Here is a 22,821-nt window from a genome sequence, read left to right as displayed (position 1 = left end):
CGAGCCGCTCGTCCGACTGACGCTACACGCTGCTGATGTCATCGGCGTGGCCGGCGTGGGGGCGGGGCGTCGGGCGCGGCGCAGGCCGTGAGTGTGCGCTTTTGAGCTGCTGCGGCCAGAGTTGCTGCGCCCGCCGGCATGAGCTACGACCGCGCCATCACCGTCTTCTCGCCCGACGGCCACCTCTTCCAAGTGGAGTACGCGCAGGAGGCCGTCAAGAAGGGCTCGACCGCGGTGAGCCTGCGCGCAGCGGGGTCCGGGGCGCGCGGGGGCCTGGGGGTTCTCCCGGGGCGCGAGCCAGGCGGCCTGCGGGTGGAGCGCGCTCCTGTGCGGCGGGAGCGGCGCGATCTGCGGGAGGGCCTGGAGACTCTGGGAAGGGACGCCCAGCGGGTGGTGGCCGTGCCGCACTCCGGGGCGATTTCGGCGGTTATTCTGGTGACTTGAACAGGCGTCTTGACACGGGCAACTGTGTCGGGCCCGCTTCTGAGCTGATTGCGGCGGCGGGGCCAGGCCATCTTGGTCTCGAACGCGCCGCCTGGAGCAGAAGTCCCAGGTGCACAGGTGGCGGGCAGGGCTGACTGCTGTGCCCGCAGCAAGCAATGACTTGGAGCCTCCCCGGCCAGGCCCAGGTGGGCGTTGAGAACAAAGGGCGGCCCGCTGCCTGCGCTGGTGACAGGCTGCTTCCGGGTCTGACCGCTTTGCCAACGCTGGTTCCTGCCTCAGCCTGCCCCTCTCGCCTTGCTCCAGCTCTTGTTTAGGGACCCTAGCGACGCTGTTGGAAAAGGTGAAGTGGTGTCTTCCTGACACCGGCCAGTGTTACTAGCTCAACCATGAGACAGACGTTTTTCTTTTATCATTCCGTTGTTCAGAGATCTGAGTAAGCAGAAAGAAAACAGCACACATGGCTCTGAAGTTTGAAGTAATTCCACCTTTTGAGTCTTTATTTTAACACTAAGGGCCCCAATGTGACTGGTGATCTAACCCAGCCCCAAGAACTCTGATGCCCACTTCCCCAGTGCTCCCGCCTGCCACCTGCGTCTGCGTACTGCACCTAATTAGCTTTCTGGGTCCTTCGGTGATGCTGAAGGCCAACGTGAGTCAGCTCAGGAAAACTGAAACTCTCCAGACAAGGGGCAGTGTGTGCAGAGCTTTTGGGTTGACTGGGACCTTGCAGAGATGCTTCCCACACGACTGTCAGTGATTACCTGGTACCTGCCATTAACAAGGAGGTTGACCTTAAACAATGAGTAGCTGTCCACCTGGTGGCAAACTAGGCCTTTCTCAGAACTGTGCACACTGGAGAGGGCAGGAGAGTGCACAGGCCTTACTGCAGCTTCACAGCTCCAGAACCACTGGCTTTGCAGCACCTGACACAGTAAAGGGTTGTCACAGGCTTAGGACTGGACTGTTCACTGGGTTAAAATGAACATACACATATTGCTTGCCTACCAGCAAGGTACAATACTGCTGTAACTACCTTTCAGTACTTTAAAGCACAGGATTTGGCACCTGCATCAGATACCTGCACTAGCTCCAGGATGTCCTGGATGCCCTGGGTTTGCAGGGCCTGGTGTGGTGTGACCAGTGACAGACAAGTGGAAGGCCAGATGTGGATGAACACACCTTCCATGGGGACATCCACGCTTGTGCATCACACCTGGTGGCACCCCATTCTCAGGTATCTTGCGGTTTTTATTTAAGGTTGGTGTTCGAGGAAGAGACATTGTTGTTCTTGGTGTGGAAAAGAAATCTGTGGCTAAACTACAAGATGAAAGGACAGTGCGGAAGATCTGTGCTTTGGATGACAACGTCTGCATGGCCTTTGCAGGTACCAGTCTGGGGTTTTGATGAGGAGCAGAGCTTGAGACAGTAGTTGGGCAGGTGGGCAATTGTGAGACATGTAAATCAGGTAAACAAAAAAATGGCTGTGGACGTTAAACTTGGTGGCCATAGTTTTCTTGGGGGCCACCCCAGCGTGGACAAAACACAAAGTGGCTGAATGAATGCAAACCCATGCTGCCCAAGCTGCTGTCTTACTCTGTTGGAACAGTAACCTCCACTCTTACTCACCTGTGTTGGTCAGTGATATGTTACAGCCAACCAACCCTATACCTGTGGCATGGTAGAGAGGGCAGTGCCCTGCCTTCACCCTAATAGCCACAGACAAGGTGGACACTGGCCATCACATTACTGTAGCCTCACTCCTTTCCCCCCTCAGCAGATCAGTCTAGGAAGATCTCAGTTCACCTTAGCAAACTTAGGGATTAGCTTAATTGTAACATTCCCAACACAATTCAGCATGTTTAAATAGGGTCTTATACGCAGTTTTTCATGCATTGTTTTCTCGGAGCAGTTTCCAGAGGCCATTTAGGTCCACTGTTGGTCACTAAGAGTGGCCGTGGTCCTAGGTTTCAGAGGATGGTTTCGGAATCTGACGATGGTCTAATGCTGTCCCACTTGTGCAGTTCTTGTCCTTGGTTGGAGCTATGAGTGGCTGTGGCAGAAGCTTCTGCTCTCATTGCAGGCCTCACTGCTGACGCAAGGATAGTCATCAACAGAGCCCGGGTAGAGTGCCAGAGCCACCGGCTGACCGTGGAGGACCCAGTCACTGTGGAGTACATCACCCGCTACATCGCCAGTCTGAAGCAGGTGGGTGCCGGCTCACCCACCTGGTTGTAGAGCAGTCACTGTGGTCATAAAGTATCCTGCATGTGCATGTAACTTAATCTGGCTTTTTCAATTTGGTGACATCGTTCTGATGTCTGGGCTGTCTTAATTCATGCTTCCGGAGAGAAGTAGTTTTCATCTTGCCATTCCTGAACAGCCATTTGCCAAGCAGTTGGAAGAAGGCTAAAAGCCACCCCCCACTCTATAAGTGAGGTGCCATTCTTTAAAGCCAGCGTGTAGTCAGAATGTTTGGGGGTCTGTCAATTAATTTCCGGGAGCTTCAGTTGAACTTTTTGATCAATTCCACTCCCAGGTGAGTCTAAGCCAAAATACAGAAAGGATAGGAGGAAGGTTGAAAGCTATTTACAAATTTTATTTGAATTGCAAATAACTTGGGGTGGCCTTAGTGACTTAAATATCTTTATCCATTCACTAAGCACCATTGTTTTGGATGTCATATGAATTTTCTTATGATTGATGGCACTGACTTTTCCTTCCAGCGTTACACGCAGAGCAATGGGCGCAGGCCATTTGGCATCTCTGCCCTCATTGTGGGTTTCGACTTTGATGGCACCCCCAGACTGTACCAGACTGACCCGTCAGGCACATACCATGCCTGGAAGGTGAGTCCATGGCAAGGCAAAGGGGCTTGGGCTGGGAGGCTTTGAGGTAGGGGCCTTTGGGAGGCACTGAGCCTGTGTTGAACAGGTGATAGTTTCTTAGCTTAGTCCACCTACACATGCCACCTGTTTACTAATGTGAGAAAAAATTCACTCAACATTATTTAGAATAGTATCAAAGGGCAGTGAGGTAGATGAGGATATAGGGCATATGTTTAAAACTCCTAAGTCTCTCTTGGTAAAGAGGTGAAAGTGTAATCCTGTCCTTGCTAAGATTCAGCACCAGTTTTAAATATCCCTTTACAACGGACAGTGACTGGGTCTGGGTCATCACTTCACATTGCTGGAGAGCAAACTTCAGGCCCTGCCCTGGGAGGGCAGCAGTTGGCCAGCCCACACCGGCTGGCTGTGGGCTGTCTCATCCAGTGCTGTGTGAGCACACATGGGTCTTTTTCAGGCCAATGCTATAGGCCGGGGTGCCAAGTCAGTGCGTGAGTTCCTGGAGAAGAATTACACTGATGAAGCCATTGAGACGGACGATCTGACCATCAAGCTGGTGATCAAGGCACTCCTGGAAGTAAGTGTGCATGTGAAAGCTGGGCGAGGTGGGCCTGCCGTAGGGCATGGTCCGCCGAAAGTGCCCTGCTCCTTGGAGAGCATGAAAAACAGACGTGAGCCTGTGTACTGGGCAGTGGAATCTGTGTGGCTCAGGACCCTTGGCCTTCAAAGGCTTTACTATTGCTGAGTTGAAGAATTAAGAGAGACGTGTGGCTGGGGGTCATGAGTTCCATCAAGACCTTGAAGGTGCAAGCAAGTGAAGCCAAATGGTCTAGGCCAGGGGTGCAGGCATTGGGCTTCTCAGTGGCCACTGCCACCTGTCCAAGGCAGGCTGCTGTGCAACAGGAGGTGCAGATATCCTCAACAGCCCTCACACAGAAGCGTGTTTGGGACAAAGCCTTTGGATGCTGGGTTTGGTTAGGCAGTATATTTAAGGCCTTTTCAAGAATAGCTTGGCCATGAGCTAAGTGCAACCTGCCCTAGTACCACCAAAAAAAAAAAAAAAATAGTTTTGGTTTTAAGGGTGGATACATCTAAATGCCCTGTTTTCTCCTTCAAGGTGGTCCAGTCAGGTGGCAAAAACATTGAGCTTGCTGTCATGAGGCGAGATCAGCCTCTCAAGGTAATTGCCAAGTCTGCCCTTTTTTGGGGGGAGTTCCCCTTCATAGGGTCTCACTGTGTAGCCCAAACTGGCCTTGATCACAGTCCTCCTGCCTTAGTATCCCAAGAGTAGGGGATTATAGCTGTGTGCCACCACACCCACGTTTCACTTTCTTTACCTGTGGAATTTTTTTCGGCCATCAGGGTGGGCCATAATCTGTGAGAAGTGTTGGCAAAGACTTCCTGGTGCCAAAGCCAGGACAGAATGGCCCTGTGACCACTTCCTTCTGAAGGGACAACATTCTTGTGGGCCATCCTGCTGTGATTTTAGCTCCCTGCAAATGTCTACAAATATTCCCACTTTCCCCTCTGTGGTTCAAGACAGTGCTCTCGTGTTCTTGGTGAGCTGACGGGGTGCTGTCAGCAGCACTGCAGCCCTGGCTGCCACCATCGCTTCCCTTTCCTTGAAGCCACTCCAAGATGCTGTGGAAAGGAGTAGCTGTGATACGAACCCAGCATCAGGCCGCCCTGCCCCATAGTGCTGTGCTTGCACTTTGTGCAGGAGGGGTTAACTGTGAGCACACTTTTTTTGGGGGGATAGATTCTAAATCCTGAAGAAATTGAGAAATACGTTGCCGAAATTGAAAAAGAAAAAGAAGAAAATGAAAAGAAGAAACAAAAGAAAGCATCGTGATAAAGCAAACTAACTCACTTGGAGCAGCAGCCTTTAAACTCAGCCATGGACGAGTCTCAGTGACACATGGGTGTTTCCATCCATTTGCCCGTACTGTCTGAGTACCCAATAAACGTCCGTATTTTTTAACCTTGTGAATAGAATGTGTATCTTATAGGTGTAATTATGGTGGCTCTTTAGGGGATGAAATCTCATTTTAAATCTGAGTGCTTGCTTCAGTGACTGCTTTTCTGTCTGTCCCTTGTGCCAGTTATCAGTAAGGGTATCTGCAGAGGCACCTGGAACCCAGCAGACCAGAATTCTTAGAGGTTTCTCAACACGGTGATTTTACTTTTTCTTTTAGAGCTCCATTCAAGTCCCCCTAGTTAGTAGTGTTGAGGGCACAAGCACAAATAGCACTGACTCAGAATGCCACAGAGCTGCAGCTGTATGTTCAACACTAACTAGTTTTGAGCCAGGCATGATGGTACATGCTTGAAATAGCAGCACCCAAGAGGCTGAAGCAGGAGGATTTTGAGTTTGAGGCCAGCCTGGGCTGTAAAGCAAGACCCTGACTCAAAACACTAGGTTTGTGGTTGTCTTTAATAGACTGCATCTTGACGTGTTCTTTTATTTTCTACCTTAAAGGTTGTAGTCTGATTGTGCCCTTTCTCGCTTTTTAGCCAGAATAGGAATAGGAACACCTCTTGGCTTTCAGTCCAGGGGTAGTTTACGTCATGGTTTCTTGGCCCTCGGGTCCTTGAACTACTTTTTGCATCTACACTGCTGCCTGCCTCAGCTTACAGCTTCCCATCTTGGCCCTTGTCTTACTACACATTACTTTTGAAGAGAGGCCCATATAAATTTAAGCTTGCATAAAATGTGAGATTAGTCACCAGTGTTAAACTGAAAACAGAGATGCTGTAGCTGCCCGTATCTACTGTGCCCACTAAGGAGGTTTTCTTTTTACTGGTTAGCAGCTTCTCCTCCTCTTAGGGAAGGCTGCCTGCTGAGGGTTCTTGCTCTGGAGCCTGACAGCTACAGACACAGGCAGGTACTGAAGGGGAAACCAAGCACCTGATCATATACCTTTTGGTCTTCTGAAGACTGCTTTAAAAAAAAAAAAAAATCTGGAAACAGTAAAGCAGAAACTGTCTAAACTAGTTTTAGACAGACTATAGAGTGGAACATCAGAAGGGTGGCTTATAGTGAGAACCAAGCATGTCTTTCTACTTTACCCACACCAGCCAGGTCACTCCTTTCTGGAGTGCCACATGGAACCACAAGTTGTCCCAAACCCTAGCAGCCCAACTGTACTCCAGGCCTTAACAGTGCCTGCCTTTGAGCGAGCCTTGGATGTGACACATGATTCAGGCAGCAAAAGAAGTTTTAAAGGTTTGCATGTTTATTTATAGTTATAATTTACAATACTCCCAACAGAGCAACCCCAATGCTATGTTCTAACTCTCAGCCATCAGGTCCTACAAAAATAAACCCAAGCTTTTACAGAAACTTAATCAATACAGAACTAAAGCCTTTATAGCTATTTTAAAGGGATTTAGTTACCAAGGTGCTTATTTTCAACAAAATGCCCTGTCAACCAGAAGAACGCATGCGTGTAACTGAAGGTCTGACCAATTTACTCATGCAACAAATATATATCCCCATCCTCCCTCCACCCATCTTTAAAACAAAAACACACAAGAACTATTTACAATCAAGAGAAAGTAAGGTCAACTGACCTTGCAAAAAAGAGACTGGCTCATTTCCAAGTGGATGAGAACACTGAAGTGTTCGGCCCGAGTCCAACACTAACTGACCTGGGCCAGAGGCTAATAGGGACAGGACAGGAAGACCAGGGGCTTGTCCTGGGCTTCGAACCTAAGCCTCAGTGCCTACAGAATCCAGGCTCCATGTGACACTGACACTACATAGCTCATGTTCAGGGGTGCTTCCCACTATTGAGTCCACCCACCCTCTGCCAGCCCCCAACCCTGACGTCACTGGTGCATTACACAACATGATCCATGGGACACCCTCCCCTCTTTCCCTGCCCACCCTCCCCTCATGTCCAGCCCACCCTGTGCTGGCCCTGACTATCTCCTGAGACCCCACCCTTGGCAATGGGGATGCCAGGCCAGCAGCACCAGGGGCCAGATGGGTTACAGAGATGCACTTGGCCCCGTGTGCCAAATGAGATTTGGTTCCATTTTAAAAGTCAAAGCTGTCATAAAAAAAGAAACAGTCACAAAGTGAGGATCAAGCGTTTGCTATAGAAACCCTTTTGCAAAATACCAAACCTTAGATTTAGGCTGTGCGCAACCAAAAAGGAAATGTAGGTCAAGACACCTCAAAGAGGTTACCCATGAATACTTCCCAAAAAAACAAGTGGTTCTAACTCAGACCATGTCTAAGTTCAGGTAAGTCCAAAACATAAGGAGCAGTATGGGAATTTTCCAAACTCAGTAAACAATGGGACCACTTCTCCCTGTAAGTGCAGCGTTTCCTTATGTCTTTATATACACACAGCGCCATTTTTTGTGCCTCTTCAGCAGCACCCTGCAAGAGAGGACAAGAAATGAGCATGTCTGCACCTTTTGTTAAGCAGCTGCCCAGATCACCAGGCACTGCTACCAGAAAAGGAAATGGGCAACTCTCCTTCCCCTATCAGTCAGGCTGGCCACCTTCCTATCACACTGAGGACTGGGAGGCAGTTAGTGGCAGGACACCCCAGCCTCTCCAGATCCCACCTGGCACTGCACAAGGACACATTGCCCAGACCCAGGTACACACCAGTCACATGGGGCCTTGTTAAGAACTCAGTGCCAGACTTAGCTGTGACACTCTTACTGCAGCCAGCAGCAAATACCCAGCCCACGACAACTCACTGGTCCTCGCTCTCTATCCCCAATAGAGAGATTAGGACCTGGCTCTCGCTGCTCCTAGGAGCCCCCCTCAGTTTGGCCTAGACACCTTCAGGCCATTCTTTTTGTAGGAAGAAGACAGGTAGCCTGCTTCCCAGCTCCTAGGCTCTACCTAAGCATGCCTGGCTTAACATCTCCCACCAAAGGATCCAGAAGCTTCCCTACTCACTTCGGCTACAGCCTTACACCCTGCCAGTCCCAGCTCTGTGAGAAGTTGGGTTGCGCCGGGTTGTCCCATTGCCCCGGCCTCCTCGGAATCCACCACGAGAACTGCGGCCGCGCAGGAACCTTCCTGACACACCAAAGGTCTCCGTGTTGAGTTTCCTCTCTTCAGCCCATGTTGTCCGCCTGGAACTATACCAAAGACAAGGTACATATGGTTCTGATTGCAGCGGCACCAATTCAAAAGTTTCTCAAAGACGCTTTGTCCTCAGCCCAGGGCAGGAAGAATGGGCTGTTGCTATGGCCATTACCAAGGTGAGGGGACACAGACCTGGCTCAAGGAAACCCTATTGCCTGCTAGGCAAGGACAGGGGTGCTGGGGAGCCCAGTCCCCAAGTAGGCCTGAGACTGGAACAAAACAGACCCCTCCAGACTCAAGTTTCTCCAAGATGAAGGAGAGGCAGAGCTAGACGTTATAAAACAAGGTTCCCAAAATGTGCTTCTGCTTTTCAGGGTGATGAGAAGATGAGAACACAGAACCACCACTGCAACCCTTGTATGCAGCTGCGTGCCTAGTGCCCCTACTAGGTGTTCACAGGCAGCTCCAGTCCTCAGCACAGAGGCTTGATGCACCCACAGGTTTTCTCATTGAAGGGTGACTTTGTCCTTTAACTGCTCAGGACAAGATGCAATGAAGTTATTCTACACTTCCCATAGTCAACCAGCCTTTTAGTACCACCCTCAAAACACACTCAAAGAGGCCAGGCGTGATTATACAAGCCTATCATCACAGCACTCAGAAGGCTGAGGTAGAACAGCAAGTTCAAAGCTAGCCTGCTACCCCTCTCCCTCAAAACAAAAAAACCCACATTCAGACTCTAGCCTGTCCCTCTACCACATGGTCACCCTACTCCAAGATCCCTGCACTCCTGCCTAGCCGTCCAGGATCCACATCAGCCTTCCTTCAGCCACTCACCAAGATACAGCACAGCACCAGCACAACGCGCCTGGATGGCTCAGAATACAGCCAACGTCACCACTACAACCTATAAACCCTTTCCCGCTCCCTCTGACTCAGCAGGCACTGGCTCCACTAGGAAAAGCCCCTTCCACATAAGTGCTGCTGAGACCTACTGTGCCCTGCCTACCTTCTACCGCTGGGCCTCCCCAACAAGCACTTCTCTGATGCACTCCTTGCTACACACAGTCCCCTGGCAAAGCCTAGGCACACGCTTGGGTTGCCCAGCTCTTTCCTGCTGTTCCTCTATGCCCAGCAGCATACTGGTGCAGAGCTGCAGGACGTGGGGTCTGCAGACTGTCTATACAATCCAGATGTTCATCCAAGGTGCTGAAGATAAACACAATGTGGTCACTGGCTGCCGACAATCAAGAGAAGGAACCTCATGTCAGAATGCTCTACCAGGTGCCTCAGGTAGCAGGCCAGCAGGACCAGCAGGCAGAGTGGAAGTACTGAATGGGAAACGGGAAACCTGAGGCCTAGTGGGCAGTGTAGGGGCTTGACCTCAGTGAGTCCCATCAGGTTGAGTGACTGCCAGAGGCTTCCCACACCACATCCTGGGCGAAGGAGGCAGATGCACGTAGGACTCTTGTACGTGTCATATAGAAATGTAAGATCCTAAACCGTAGCAATGTGAGCTTCCAAACCTGGTCTTCAGGTAAGAGAACCCAGACTCACAGAATAGCCGTCTTTCCCATCACTCCACTGAGGCTCTCACCTGGTTTTGAGTTCAGAAGAGATATTGTCAAAGAATGACTTCGATTTGTCATAGTAGCAGTTGGGCCCCAGAAGGTCTTCCTCAGCAGGAGTCTCATCACTCTGGGTCATCACGGCCGGGTCCTTCTCTTCCCCCTTCTCAGCTTTGTCATCTACAGGAGAAGCAGAGCACAAGAAGGAGCAGAAGTAAAACACAACCCCTCCAGAGATCTCTCTCCAGGGGTCCATTCAGCAGCCATCCGTGGCCCCAAACATTGTACTTAAGTGTCTCATGCTAAGAAGAGACCCCTTCTGACTGTTGGTCATGATGGTTGCACACATCTACCCTCAAACTCCTCTTTTCATTAGCTCCTCAGTCAATTCCAGTTTCCAGACTGGTCAGCACCCCAACTGCTTCCCATCTTTTCTTAATGCATTCTAGGGACACTCTTGGGAGACAACAACCTTTATGTGGATCAGACCTTTAAAGTTCAGTTTCTTCTTGAATTCTTTATCAAGCTCCTCTCTGTTGAACTGGGCATTTGCACTCTCAAAATCAAAGTCGCCTTCAAACTTGATTGTATTTTCCTTGACATTAGACGGGCGGTTTTGTCCTCTGGAGCGATTCCTTGTTCGCCGATTCCCTGTGAGACCACAGGACAGCCATAGCTGAAGCAAACCACCAAACTGATGCTTCAAGCTTTACTTGGAAAGTAACTTACAGACACATAACAGACAACAAGGGGGCGCAGCATACTGGAGGAACACCTTCACCCCTGCACCCCTGAAAGGGCAAGCAAAGCGTAGCTTACTGCTCATGGCTTCCAGAAATCAAGTGGCAACAGGTGTTACCTGACCGCCGCCTCTGAGGCCTTCTGTTCTCATCATTCACCTGCCCTGGAGTGTGCACAGCTGCAGGCTGGACTACATCTAAGGCGCAAAAGGAAGAGTTAAGGCAAAGCTCCGCAGAAGCCAGAACCCAGTCATCAAAGCAAGGAACCACCACCACTACACGGCGGGGTTCCATGGGAGGGAAGCTGCCATGTAGACCTGCCCTGCAAAAGCACCTGGAGTTTAAGATGCGGGGGTAGGGGGGTTAATATTTAAAAAAAATAACCCAGTAAATAGTGTGCACTTTTAGAACACAGAGCAAACTGCAGAGTTAGAGTAAATGTTCAAGTACCACTGGTGTTCTTGCTGCTTGGCTGCGCCTGGCGACCATTAAGCTGCATCCCCGAGGTGCCCTTGCCAGGTAACAGCTTTTTGGCATTCAGGTTATCAACAGAACCAGTCTGGACAGCCTGTTCCACCATGGGGCTCTTGCCGACAGAGGCAGATGGAAAACCAGCTCCTGAGTTGAGGGGAAGATTTACAAACAGAGAAAGAAGAAAAGTCACTTCTCTTCTGACTGGCACATCAAGCATCAGAGAGCGACTGCCTAACAAGGGTCTAAACTCAAGATGCGCTCCCCCAGACCAGGCCTATTACCTTTGAGGTTAGCAGAAGGCAGCAGAAGGCCAAGTCTCAGGTGACACCAAGGACAATTATCTCAGGAGTTCCAGATCCTTGAGCTCCAAGCTAGGGAACTTCAAGGAGGGAAAGAAACACCATGCCTACAAACAGGCGCCTCCCCAGAGGTTTACAAATGGCTTTCCTAGAACTATACAAACACTAACCCCAAAGAGGCTCAACAGCTCAGAGATGAATTCAGGATGTTTTATTCTGGGCCACAGTGGGAAGAAACAGCCCAGACTGAGACTGTCTAGAAAGTATAATGGTCCAACTTTGAAAATTCTATTAAGTTTTATGAAAAACAGGACAAAGTGGTAAGAACTGACTGCAGTAAAGGAAATAGCCCACAGCCTCTCAAGAGTAAAGGCTCCTCATACAGCAAAGAAGAGCTCCCAAGTGGCTTTGGTAAAGGGCTGTGCTAATAGTACTGTGTGAGATGCAACCCCAAAACTGAGCCTCAGTGGTGTTAATGACACAGGGACAGATCCTCTGAATCTGAGACATTTAAGGCCACCAGCCTCATCTGCTGCCCTTCTAACTCCCCTTCTCCCCCAGTTCCTGGGATCTCTGTAAGTGGGCACTTGGGAACTGAGTAGAGATGCATGGAGATTTGAGATGGGAGGATGAGTCCTAATCATGGGGTAATTAATACCAGAGGGGCAGCTCAATGCAGGTAAAGAATGGAATACATCTGTAGTCTGATTCTGTACACTGGACAGAAAGTACTATGGAGAAATGCCACATAACTGGATCAAGAAAAGCACTCTGGGGACAGCTATTCATGAGGGTCCTCTGTGATGGGAACTAACCCTGACCACTTTCTCAGGACTATCACCTCACTCAGTATGATTGCTTCTTACAGTCATAGGAATGGATGAAGCAAGAATCTTGGGCTCACGTGTCTTCTATAAAACCAAACCCATTGAGCCCGGCACCCGGTGGCTCCCGCTTGTAATCCTGGCTACTTGAGAGGCTGAGATCCAGAGGATCAAGGATCAAGATCAGCCCAGGCGAATAGTTCTCAAAACCTCATCTCCAAAATAACCAGAGCAACATGAACTGCAGGTGTGGCTTAAGTAGTAGAGCACCTGCTTTGCAAGTGCAAAGCCCTGAGTTCAAACCCTGGTCCCACCATCAAAAAAAATTTAAAAATTAAAAGTCTTGCCCTATAGGTAGTTCTATGTAAATGGTCTTAAGGATGATGGATGGTTTTTTTTCTTATTTTTTTTTCATCTGACTAGGATCTGAACTCAGAGCTTTGCACTTATTAGGTAGGCACTCTACCACCTGAGCTATGCCCCCAGCCCTTGTTGCTTAAACTCAGGGCCTCACACTTGCTAGGCTCTGCTAGGCAGGCACGTTACCACTTGAGCCGCTCCACCAGCCCTGTTTTGTATTGGGTTTCTTTGAGATAGGGTCCCAGGAACTATTTGCCCAGGCTGGCTTCAAACTGCAATCCTCCTGATCTCTGCCTCCTGAGTAGCTAGGATTACAGGTGTGAGACACGTTTTTACCTGAGGTCAGCCTCTGACTGCGATCCTCCTGCCTATGCCTTCCCAAGTAGCTGGGATTATAGTTTGTACCACCATGCCTGGCTTGTTGGTTAAGATGGAGCCATTCTGCCCAGACTAATTTTGAACTATGATCCTCCTGCAAGGCTGGAATTATAGGCAATCTACTGTGGTTTTTAAGTGGAAAAAATATTACAACTGCTCTAACTCAGAGACACTGAAGTCCAGCAGGACTTAGAAAGCAGTAAGTGCAAACAGCCCAACCAGTGCTCATTTGCCAAAACAGGAGCCCTAGGCAGCCTCCTGGACGGAATCCCACAGGCCATACACACAGCATGGTGCCTTATGTAAAACAGGTGTTGCAGAATTGGCAGCATGAATGTCAGAACCTGAGGGTACATGAGAATGTGGGATAGTTGAGAAACCCCATAGGTGCTGCCACCTCAGCAGAAAACAGGTGCTTGATACTTGCACTGATCATCTGGTCCTCAAAACAACACTACTGACCCAGCCAATCATCTGGGGATTGTCATGCAAGTTCTCCATTCTGAGTGTCCTGAACAGTGCCCTATGTGCCGCTCTTAAGTTGCATAGAGTAGCTCCACCGCAGCAATCTAGAACATGTTTAGAACCCAGCGAACCCCAGGGAAACAGCTTTGTGTTCCAGGTGGCTTCTCATGCATAGTGGTCGTGAACAGGTCAAAGCAGACCCAGGCAGAGGGAACATGGGGCTCCGCTGAATCTAACCCCTTCTTTAAAACTATGGTAGTTAATTAATCAGGCTGTGTACTGCACCAAACAAAAGCAGTGCCACTGATCCCTGGGCCTAGCGAATGATCCCTATGGCTCCTGTCATTCTACTCTGGCTTTCGGTTTACCCCCTTGCTCTCAGAATGATCTGCAAGACAGCATGCAGTTAGTTCTCCAAACTGCTGTTACCCTTGGAAGTGAGCTGAGGTGGCTCTGAGGACATGTCAAGCTCTGAAACGGGCTGTGGAGATGGAGAAGAACTAGGGCTGGAAGCAGCGGCTGAGGCTGGAGGGCTTACCAACTTCTCTAAAGAAGAGAAAGGAGAGAAGAGCAAAGAGAAAGCACACAAATAAGTCAGGACATACTTGTCTTGTGTCTAACAAGCTTGGAAAGAGCCAAGCAACCTCTCATAGGACACTTTGGTCATTCAAACCTATTTTAGAAACAGTAAGCCAAGCTGAGAGGCCACCTATCACACTAGGAACAACAATCAAGACAAACAAGTAACCTGAAGAATTGATTTGGGACCCATTAATGCTCCTTGCCTGTGCTGCCTCATGCTGGAGTCAGAGCAAGGGTGAATGGACCACCTCCAACTCTTATGTCCTAAACACAGCTACAGAGATACGTCCAGGTCAAGGACATGGTCGATTTCACTCTCAACACAGAGAACAGACTCTTACTGGTCAACCTTGGTTGAAACCATTTTTGAGCAAAGCACCTATGATAGAATAATCCAGAATGTAATAGCATAATAGGACAGCATAGGCTAAACATGTGCCAACAGCTAGAAATCATCAATGAACACTTAGGTCGGCATTTCTTCTTTGAGGCACATATACTAGCACTTCCAACTCGGATCCAATCTGCATGTCAGATCAATTTTGATTTGGATCATCTGGTGCAAAACTCTGCTGCCTCTTACATCAGCTGAGCAGTCACTAAACATGCTAAAGAGCTGAAGCTGCGCTGGGTAATTTATCAAGCCCATGCTGATAAACAACCCAGGAGCAGACTATGACATGGTGGCATGTCCCTACCCTCCGGGTCTGTTGTCCCACCTCCTGCTGTCACAGACGGGGTGGCTGAGCAGGCAGAACAGTCACTCACCTAGACCTAAGGAGGCAGCGTAGTGCTGGCCCAGCAGGGAGCTGGCCGCCAGCTGGCCGTAGGGCGGCATTCCTCTGAAGGGGCTGTAAGGCACATGCGGCTGGAAGGGCGAGGCAGAGGCAGAGCCCAGGGAAGACTGAACAACAAGACACAGGTGAAAGCAATACAAGGCCATCCTGTCACCCTGTGAGTCCATACAGAGCTCTTGCTCAAATGGGGAGGTGGCTCCTGCTGTGTCAGGCTACACTCCTGACATGCTGGACAGTCCTGAGGGCATTTCCAACATGGTCAAAGCTGCTTCTTCCCCATCCTATTCCCAGCTGCCATGTAATTCCAATATGAACTTCTAACTCAATTAAAACCCTTTAACAGGACTCGAGTTTTTCAGTTTTTACTTCCTGGTTCCAATGTCTGATTCCGACCCCTTTAATATAATTATTAAAAATAGTATAATTTCCCTGTCTCTTTGGGACCCCTTTATACTCTTACAAGGTACCGAAGGTATCAAAGACCTTTCATTTACATGGATTATGTCTATCCATATTTACCAAACTAGGAATTCAAACTGAGAAGCTGTAATAACATATACGAGTCCTAAAATAATAAACCTATTAAAAACAACAACAATAACAAATTTCTGCTCCCTTCTGCCATCAGCAGTTTGGCCTCCTGAACAAGAGAAAATGGCACCCTGGATTGGAGACATGCCCCTCTGCAGAGGTACAGCTTTGTAGGCCTGAAACTACTTATACTTCCCCACTGCTCTCTGCTCACCAAGCCTACAGGAGCACTCCTGCTAACTTGGGGACTGACATTCCCTTGCCCCTAACCTGGCTATGTCCTCCTTACCCACAGGCCTGGCTCAGTCCCTTTCCTCTTCTGAAGTCCCAGGGCACCCACTCTCCAAGCTTCCAGAAGTGCTCTGAAATGAAGCTCTCCCACCTGCTCCTACCTTCCAGGTATACCTCCATCTCAGAACCTGGCACAGCCTGAACCCCAGAGGTACGAGGGAAAATTTAAATTTACAAATGAAGAAAAATTAATCTGGGTTCCCTGATAATCCTGGGCCATAACCTAGCAGGCAGGCACACATCTTAAGACTTGCAAACTCAGTGTCCCACACACGAAAAGTTAACAGTGGGACACTTAAGAGTCCTGTCATCCCCATAAGCATCTTCTACCATTCACACCGTGTCACTAAGGTGTTGACTTCTCCAAATATGATGCCCCAGGCACCCTAACTCCAAGCAAGACCAGAAGCACACCACACACACTGACCTGAAGGCCTCTTTCCAGAGGGGCCATGCCACACATATTACTTCCTACACACCTTCCACGGGATTATCAACTGCCTAGGTGAAAACTAGGCCACTTCTCATTAAAGGGCTATTTCTCAAGTTGGGCACTCAGGCCAACAGAGGATGTCAAGTTCCACATGGAAACCAGCCTTTCTTAGAAACAGTGCCCACACAGAAGCACAGCAACAGACGTACTTACCTGGACAATAGCAGGATCCTGAGGGAGTGTGTGCTGAGCTTTCGGAGGTTCACACACAGTAATATCTTTGATATCACTTCCCCGGAAAATGATGTACTCATAAATTTCCTCTCTTGGGGGAGCAGGCCTATCTGTGGGACGGTCTTCAGTACCAAAGGACTTCACTTAGGGGTTGAGAAAAAGAAGGGTTAAGTTGTTGTCCTGGGCCACGTCCACTCTATCAGTGCTCTGATGCTACAGCTCCCCAGCCTTCCCTGACAGGGGCCTCTGACCTGCCTAGCAAAGCACCCTGTTTACAGCTCAACAGCTCCTGAATCCCCTAATTTTCAGAGGACAATACCTACAAGGCACCAGTTGGTAAAGCTCGGAAGAGTGTAGGCCATGGAAGACAATGAGGAAAATTTCATGGACTGAAAGTCTCAACACACTCCATATTCTCCAGTGCAAACACACCAACATGCAGAGCGCTTAGCCAAACAAAGCTTGCTTCGCAAAACCTCCCTATTCACATCTGACTTTGCAGATAGAAACACCAGCTGTTTTGTGCCTGAACTTTCATGCGCTGTGGCTGGGGAGGCAGTTTTTTTAGACAAGAACTAGTAAGTTAGCTGGGCACCAGTGGCTCACGCCTGTAATCCTGGCTACTCAGGAGGCAGAGACCAGGAGGATCACAGTTCAAAGCTAGCCAGGGTAACACACATACACGAAAGGTCTGTTGGAGTGGCTCAAAGTGTAGGCCATGAGATCAAGCCCCAGTACCAGGAAAAAACAAAAGAACCAGTAAGGTGAATGTTACCCACTTTCTACACACAAACAGCTCCGGATAGCTGTCACAGAAACAAAGCACAAAGGGGGTCCCATAACCTGGACCCCCAACATCAGCCTCTATTAAGGAAACACCAGCCCAAGAGACCACCTACTGGCAGGAGTCCAGGACTCCTGCCACACTGCTGCTTCGTAGGGTTCCGAGGCTCCTTTAGGTCCGGCAGCAGGCTCATCTAACAGGAGCACCACTACTGAGGGCAGTAGCACCTACTCTGGGCCTCAGCGTGTCCCACTACATCTCACGGCAAAGCTAGTACAGTCCGGAGGGTTCAAGTAAACACAAAGACTCGGAGTACTGAGCTCTCTCCTGCAGCGCTGCATCTGGCCAGTTCTGAGCACCAGGCTTCAAAAGGGGACGCTCTCGGGATTGGGAGGATCGCCTCCCGGGCCGCTGGGCTCCCTCTGCCCGAGGCAGACGTGCATGGACACCAAAGGCCCCGCACACAGCCGGGCTGCTGCACCCGCGCTCCCGCAGGCAGGCAAGGGAAGAGCGGCCCATCTTCTCTGCAGGATGGAGACAAAGAGGCTCCGGGCCTCCCGCTGCCTGCACAAGCCCACTGCTTCTGCACTTCTGGGGTCCCAAACGAGTCCCCCGAAGTGTGCCAGCACCCACAGGCGACTGTCATAAACGCACGGCCCCGTCGGGACAAACAGTTCGGACCCCGGCACCCGTCGGCCAACCGTCGCTCTCGGGGCCGGAGGCTCGGCGGGACCCGGCGGGCCCAGCTTGCCTAATGGGCTCCAGGAGCGCGCAGGCCCGCGGGCCCCGCCCCGCCCCGCCCCGCCCGGGGGTCCCGGCCGCGCCCCGCCCCCAGCACCTGCGGGATGGTCTGCGCGGCGCCGGCCCGCCCCGCCCTCCCGAGCCCGGGCCGCAGCCCCCGCGCCCCGCCGCCACGGCCGCGAGAACGGGGAAGACCATTGTGCGCGGGGGCGCGGGGGCGCCGGGCGCGGGGGGTGGCGGGGCTGTTGGGGCGGCGGTTGAACGCGCGGCGGCGGCGGGCCGCTACCTTTGGCGAGCGCCACGGTGGAATTGTCGGTGTCGATGGTGTAGAGAATGCCCTCGTAGCGGATCTGCGCCTTGGAGATGAGGCTGATCTTGCTGCCCAGATACGGGGTGCCCGAGGAGCCACTCATGGCGGCGGCCGGGGCGCGCCGGGCGCGGGGTACAAGCGCCGGGCTCCGCCCGCCTGGCCACCGCGCGGTCGTCTGGCCGCCCGCTCCTGCGCTGCTCCGCGCCGCCGCCGCCGCCGGGGCGCCTCCCGCCGCGCCCGAGGGGTCCTGCGGGGCCGCGAGCGAGTGAGCTAGCAAGCGAGGGGAGCGAGGCGCGCGACTGGGCTCTGAGGGGAGCGGGGGAGGAGCAAGGCCGCAGCCTCATCCGGGGCCTTGCGCCGCCACGCACCGCCCCTTCACGCCCGCCGCCGATTGGCTCGCCGCGCCCGCCCCCTTTAAATATGGCCGCCCCGCCGGTCGGGGGCGGGACGGCGCCTGCGCAGCAGGGTGGCGTTGGCTGGGGGCGACCCACTCGGGCTTTCTGTCCCTAACCTGCGCGGCTGTCTCCCAGCGGGCCCCGCGCGCAGCTTGAGGCATGAGGCACGAGACTGAGCGGGCGGGGGAGAGTGCGCGTGCGCCGGGCAGGCGGCTAGCCACTGTTTGCAAACTGGGAGGTGAGGCCGAGGCGGGGCCTGGAAGGACGCCAAGCTCCGCCCACCGCGCGTGCCGGCCCCGCCCCCGCCTCAGGCAGCTTCTGGCTCCCGGGCTTGGGACTCCGGCTTCAGTGTAGCTGTCTGCCGAAGAGGGGCGCGGACGGATTCTCCACGCCGGGTAGAGTGCACCGCGATCCTCACTCCCATGCGGTTCGGGCCGTTCGATCCTGGAGCACTTGGAGGCTCCCCGTAAACAGAACGCGCCGAACGCGCCTCTCGAGTCCTGCCTCTCCTTCCAAACGTGCCGCCCGCTCCGGGCCCTTAAAATAAATCCTGATTCTCTACCCTGGCTCGGCGGCCCTGGGACACCTGCCCGCCTGGACTGCTCCCCGAGCTGCAGCCCAGAGCCCTGCTGTCCCTTCCCCCACACCTCCCGAAACTTTCCTTGGATCGGCTTAGCATGGTTCGTAATTGTACTCGTGTGCGCGCTGCGTGTGTGCTTGGGTTTTTGTTTTGGCTTGTTTCTTTACCATAAACGTCAGATGAGGGTCCAGTGTTGGGTACTGGGAAAAATTTTGTGGGTAGTGACCAGCATTTTATAAAATGAAATAGAATGAGATGGAAAACAGCACAGCATCCCGCATAATGAAATGAAAATAAGTACTGTTTGGGAAGCATTTATTTCACTTATGTTGCATATATGCACTTGGTCAGGATATAAAAAGTATTTCTAACTCTGCTGATAACAACTCATCACTGTGCCAGATAGGTGCTGTCACTTCCCAGTTTACAGAGGAGAAAACGAGCCCAGCCTTCAGGTAAATTACAGGAGAGCCTGGAGAGTCCTCAGAGAGCTTTTACCATGGACCCCAAGTGCTATACACTGTACCCCCACCCCACCTGCTGCCCTTTGTGAAACCTACCCAGTAGAACCTGGCAGCGTTCTGCTCAGGGAGGGTAAAAGGTGTACAGGAAGCAGAAGAGAAGGTAGAAAAGTCCGTTTTTATCTGCCATGGTTTACCTGTGTGAACTAGAATTGCTTCTTGGCTCCTGAAAAATTTTACTCAGGAGAACTGAGACAAAACTAAGACACAGACTTAGCCCTGCCAGAGAAGGAGCGGTCTCTTGACCTGAACGGTCAGCACAGTGCAATCTTGCCCACCCAGCAGGTTACCTGCTGGGGTAGGTCTGTGAGCACCTCAGCGACCTTCTGGCTGGTGATCCCTCTGTGAGGCTGAGGGCCTCCTTCCAACTCCTTTCCAACTGAGGAATCCAAGGTCGTGGCTGGGGAGATGTAACTCTGGTAAAGCACTTCCCTAGCACCAGAAAGGCCCTGAGTTCGATTGCAGTATAAGAAGAAAAGGAATTTAAGGTCACAGATTTTATATTGCAGGCGTCCCTTCTTCTGAGCCTCTGCGTGTTGTGGGTGGGGATACACTCTTCACTAATAGGAACTGATTCTGTTTTGCAAAAGAGAGCTGGATCCTGAGCCCCAAAGGGGAGGAGGGAGGTTCAGCTCCCAGAGACCTCCACGTGCCTTTGTAGCTGAGGACACTAGCTGAAGTGCAGATGCCCAGAGCCTAAAAATACAGTGCCCAGCCCAGGTCTATGAATGCATGCCTTGCCATTCATTCCTGGTGTCCTGCCCAACACCAAGAATGGAGGGTGCTTGGGAAAAACATGAGAAGGGGAGCAGTTGTGCTGGACTGAAATTTGCCCTAGAATTTAACTGGTGTTGTCTGTTTCCATGCTGGGGCACCCACGAATACCTACGTGTATGCAGGCAATCACCAAGCCAGCAAGCAAGGAAGGTAGAGAAATGAGCTCAGGTTTCTGGGAAATCCTGGACAGGTCAGACTTGGCCTCAGAGACTCCATTTACTAAACAGAGATTATAGGTGCCCTGCCCACCTCACTGGTGTATTCTAGGTCCTCAGAAGATGATGCTTGTGAAGGGTTTGATAGTGGCCAGGACCATGCGTGAGAGACTGGAAGTGCGGAGAACCACAGAGGTGGCTGCCAAGGCCTCCATGAGTCACTTATGAAGACCTGCTGTGTGCATGGAAGGAAGTTAAACAGTCCCCATCAGCAACAGGTGGACGACATGAGCCATCTCACGTGGTCCCCCATCCCACCCTGCATTGCCACTCTAGCTGGGGTCATGCTGGCCAGTGTCCTGCAGCAGGTGAAGGTGTACTGCCACAGAAAACTATTTTATGACTCAAAGAAAAAGAATGACCAACACAGTTGATTTCACAGCTACAATTGCTTAGTGAGAGGAACACAAAACAGGAAGGAGTTGATTTAAAGAAAAACATGGAGGTGGGTGCTGGTGGCTCACACCTGTAATCTAAGCTATTCAGGAGGCAGAGATCAGGAGGATTGTGGTTTGAATCCAGCCTGGGCAAATAGTTCACAAGACCCTAACTTGAAAATACCCAACACAAAATTGACAGGCAGAGAGGCTCAAGTGGTAGAGCACCTGCCTAGCAAGCATGAGGTTCTGAGTTCAAAGCTCAGTGCCACCAAAAAGGAAAAACATGGATAGGTTGTCCACAGATAAAGCAACAATCATGTCGGTGGTCTAAAGCGTGAGAACATGCTAGGTAGGAGGAACCTCATCTGAACCTCCTCCAGCACAAGGGAGGGTCTGAAGGAGGAGCTGTTCTCCGCACTGGAAAAGCTCCCTCCCACCACAGCAAGCCAAAAGAGAGCAAGGGAGACACACCAGTAGGCTTGGCAGGAGGTCATTGCTGGTTTTGCACTGGGCAAGGAAAGGGGTTACAAGGCCCAGGGAGGCTGTGTCCAGGGCATGGTGACCACAGGGGGCTGGATAGTGAGGAGGAGGAAGGGCAGAGTTTGTCTTACGCAACTAGAAATCATCCCCCAGGCACCGTGAGGTCTCTCCTGTTCTCTGGGTCCAGCCAAATCTCATTTCTTCCTGCATAGGGCTCTGCAGGGCTGGTCTTCCCAGAATGAGCATCAATGGGTTGAAGTTCATGTGACCTTGGATCCTTTCTTCCTCTCTTTCATCTCTAGCCCTCCTTCCTTCTTTTCCTTCCCTCCTCCTATTCCTCCCCTGCCTCCTTTCCTACCCCCACCCACCTCCTCTCCCTTTTTTTCACCCTCCTCTTTCCTATCTCCTCTCCCCTATCCAAACACCCCCAGCCCACCCTGACAGCCAAGCCTTCTGGTATGTGGAGTGGGACAGTGATGGAATGTTGGGGAAGCCGTAAACTCCATACCCAGTTCTGCAGCCAGGTACAGCTAGATGGGTGGCTGGTCAGATGATGGGAGTACTGGCAGACCCAGACACTGGATCTCGAGATGTCAGATTCTAGTGGGTCTAGCCCTGGAGCTGCCACCTCAGAAATACAGAGATAAAAATGCCTGGACAACACTGTGGGAACAGAAACAAGCTATCAGCTAGAGGCTGACCTCTTGAAGAGCACAAAAACAGTTTGGGGTGAAGGGCAAATTCCCAGGACCTCTATACTACTTGGATGGGAAGTAAACAAGAGAAAAGGTGGCCAGTTCATCACAGCTTACCAAAGCGCCCACCACAACACAGCAGTCAACATTTACAGAACTCGGGTTCTGGACCAGACCCTGTGTTCCACCATGATGCTGTGGACAAGCCCCTCAGAGATAAAGAAACTAGGCACCTAGCCTGAGCTGGGTGATTTGGCCAGGGTCACACAGCCAATGAGTGTCAGGACTGTGATTCCCATCTGAGTCTGCTGGCTGCTGTGACCCTTGGTTCCCAGTCTCTGGGTGTCCTGTTTCCTGGTCCTTAGCTCAGAGGTGGGGGACAGACACCAGACAGGATTTCTACACTTAGCTCATACTTTGCTAATACTCAGAGGGGGCCACCTTGAGGCTGGAGCAGAGCAATGGGGGAAAGAGCAGTTACTTCTCTAACAGTGTCTTCTCTAGTATTTTATCCAATCTTGACTCCTTGCAAAAGATGTAGGGTGCATCCTAGGGAGTTGCCATACAACCCGAAAGCCTACCGGGGAGCATCCCAGCCAGGCTGGGCACTTCTCTTTGTAACTG

The 22,821-nt window shown here is 51.4% G+C and overlaps 2 protein-coding genes across 6 annotated transcripts; one reads left to right on the top strand and one right to left on the bottom strand.

Moving 5' to 3' along the window:
- Nucleotides 1-54: 54 nt before the first annotated feature.
- On the top strand, nucleotides 55-5,268 carry Psma7 (proteasome 20S subunit alpha 7). 2 transcript variants are annotated; one of them, XM_020167799.2, is made up of 7 exons: nucleotides 55-234; nucleotides 1,702-1,828; nucleotides 2,525-2,649; nucleotides 3,168-3,290; nucleotides 3,745-3,864; nucleotides 4,405-4,467; nucleotides 5,047-5,268. In XM_020167799.2, the coding sequence occupies exons 1-7, from the start codon at nucleotides 139-141 to the stop codon at nucleotides 5,137-5,139; spliced, it is 747 nt and encodes a 248-aa protein (XP_020023388.1). In that variant the 5' UTR covers nucleotides 55-138; the 3' UTR covers nucleotides 5,140-5,268. The 2 variants fall into 2 exon arrangements, with proteins under 2 accessions (XP_020023388.1, XP_020023386.1); XM_020167797.2 differs by lacking the exon at nucleotides 5,047-5,268 and adding an exon at nucleotides 4,650-5,025.
- Nucleotides 5,269-6,501: 1,233 nt separating this feature from the next.
- Lsm14b (LSM family member 14B) lies at nucleotides 6,502-18,339 on the bottom strand. 4 transcript variants are annotated; one of them, XM_074075058.1, is made up of 10 exons: nucleotides 18,131-18,338; nucleotides 16,299-16,462; nucleotides 14,802-14,937; nucleotides 13,881-13,997; nucleotides 11,102-11,269; nucleotides 10,771-10,848; nucleotides 10,401-10,562; nucleotides 9,941-10,091; nucleotides 8,212-8,396; nucleotides 6,502-7,677 (listed from the first exon to the last, which is right to left on the bottom strand). In XM_074075058.1, the coding sequence occupies exons 1-9, from the start codon at nucleotides 18,255-18,257 to the stop codon at nucleotides 8,225-8,227; spliced, it is 1,275 nt and encodes a 424-aa protein (XP_073931159.1). In that variant the 5' UTR covers nucleotides 18,258-18,338; the 3' UTR covers nucleotides 6,502-7,677; nucleotides 8,212-8,224. The 4 variants fall into 4 exon arrangements, with proteins under 4 accessions (XP_073931159.1, XP_020023373.2, XP_073931157.1 ...); XM_020167784.2 differs by lacking the exon at nucleotides 13,881-13,997 and having other exon boundaries at nucleotides 18,131-18,339; XM_074075056.1 differs by lacking the exon at nucleotides 10,771-10,848 and having other exon boundaries at nucleotides 18,131-18,337.
- Nucleotides 18,340-22,821: the final 4,482 nt, after the last annotated feature.

The sequence above is a fragment of the Castor canadensis genome, chromosome 5 (genome assembly GCF_047511655.1).
Source record: "Castor canadensis chromosome 5, mCasCan1.hap1v2, whole genome shotgun sequence".
Lineage (NCBI taxonomy): Eukaryota > Metazoa > Chordata > Mammalia > Rodentia > Castoridae > Castor > Castor canadensis.
This window is presented reverse-complemented; position numbering and strand designations above follow the sequence as displayed.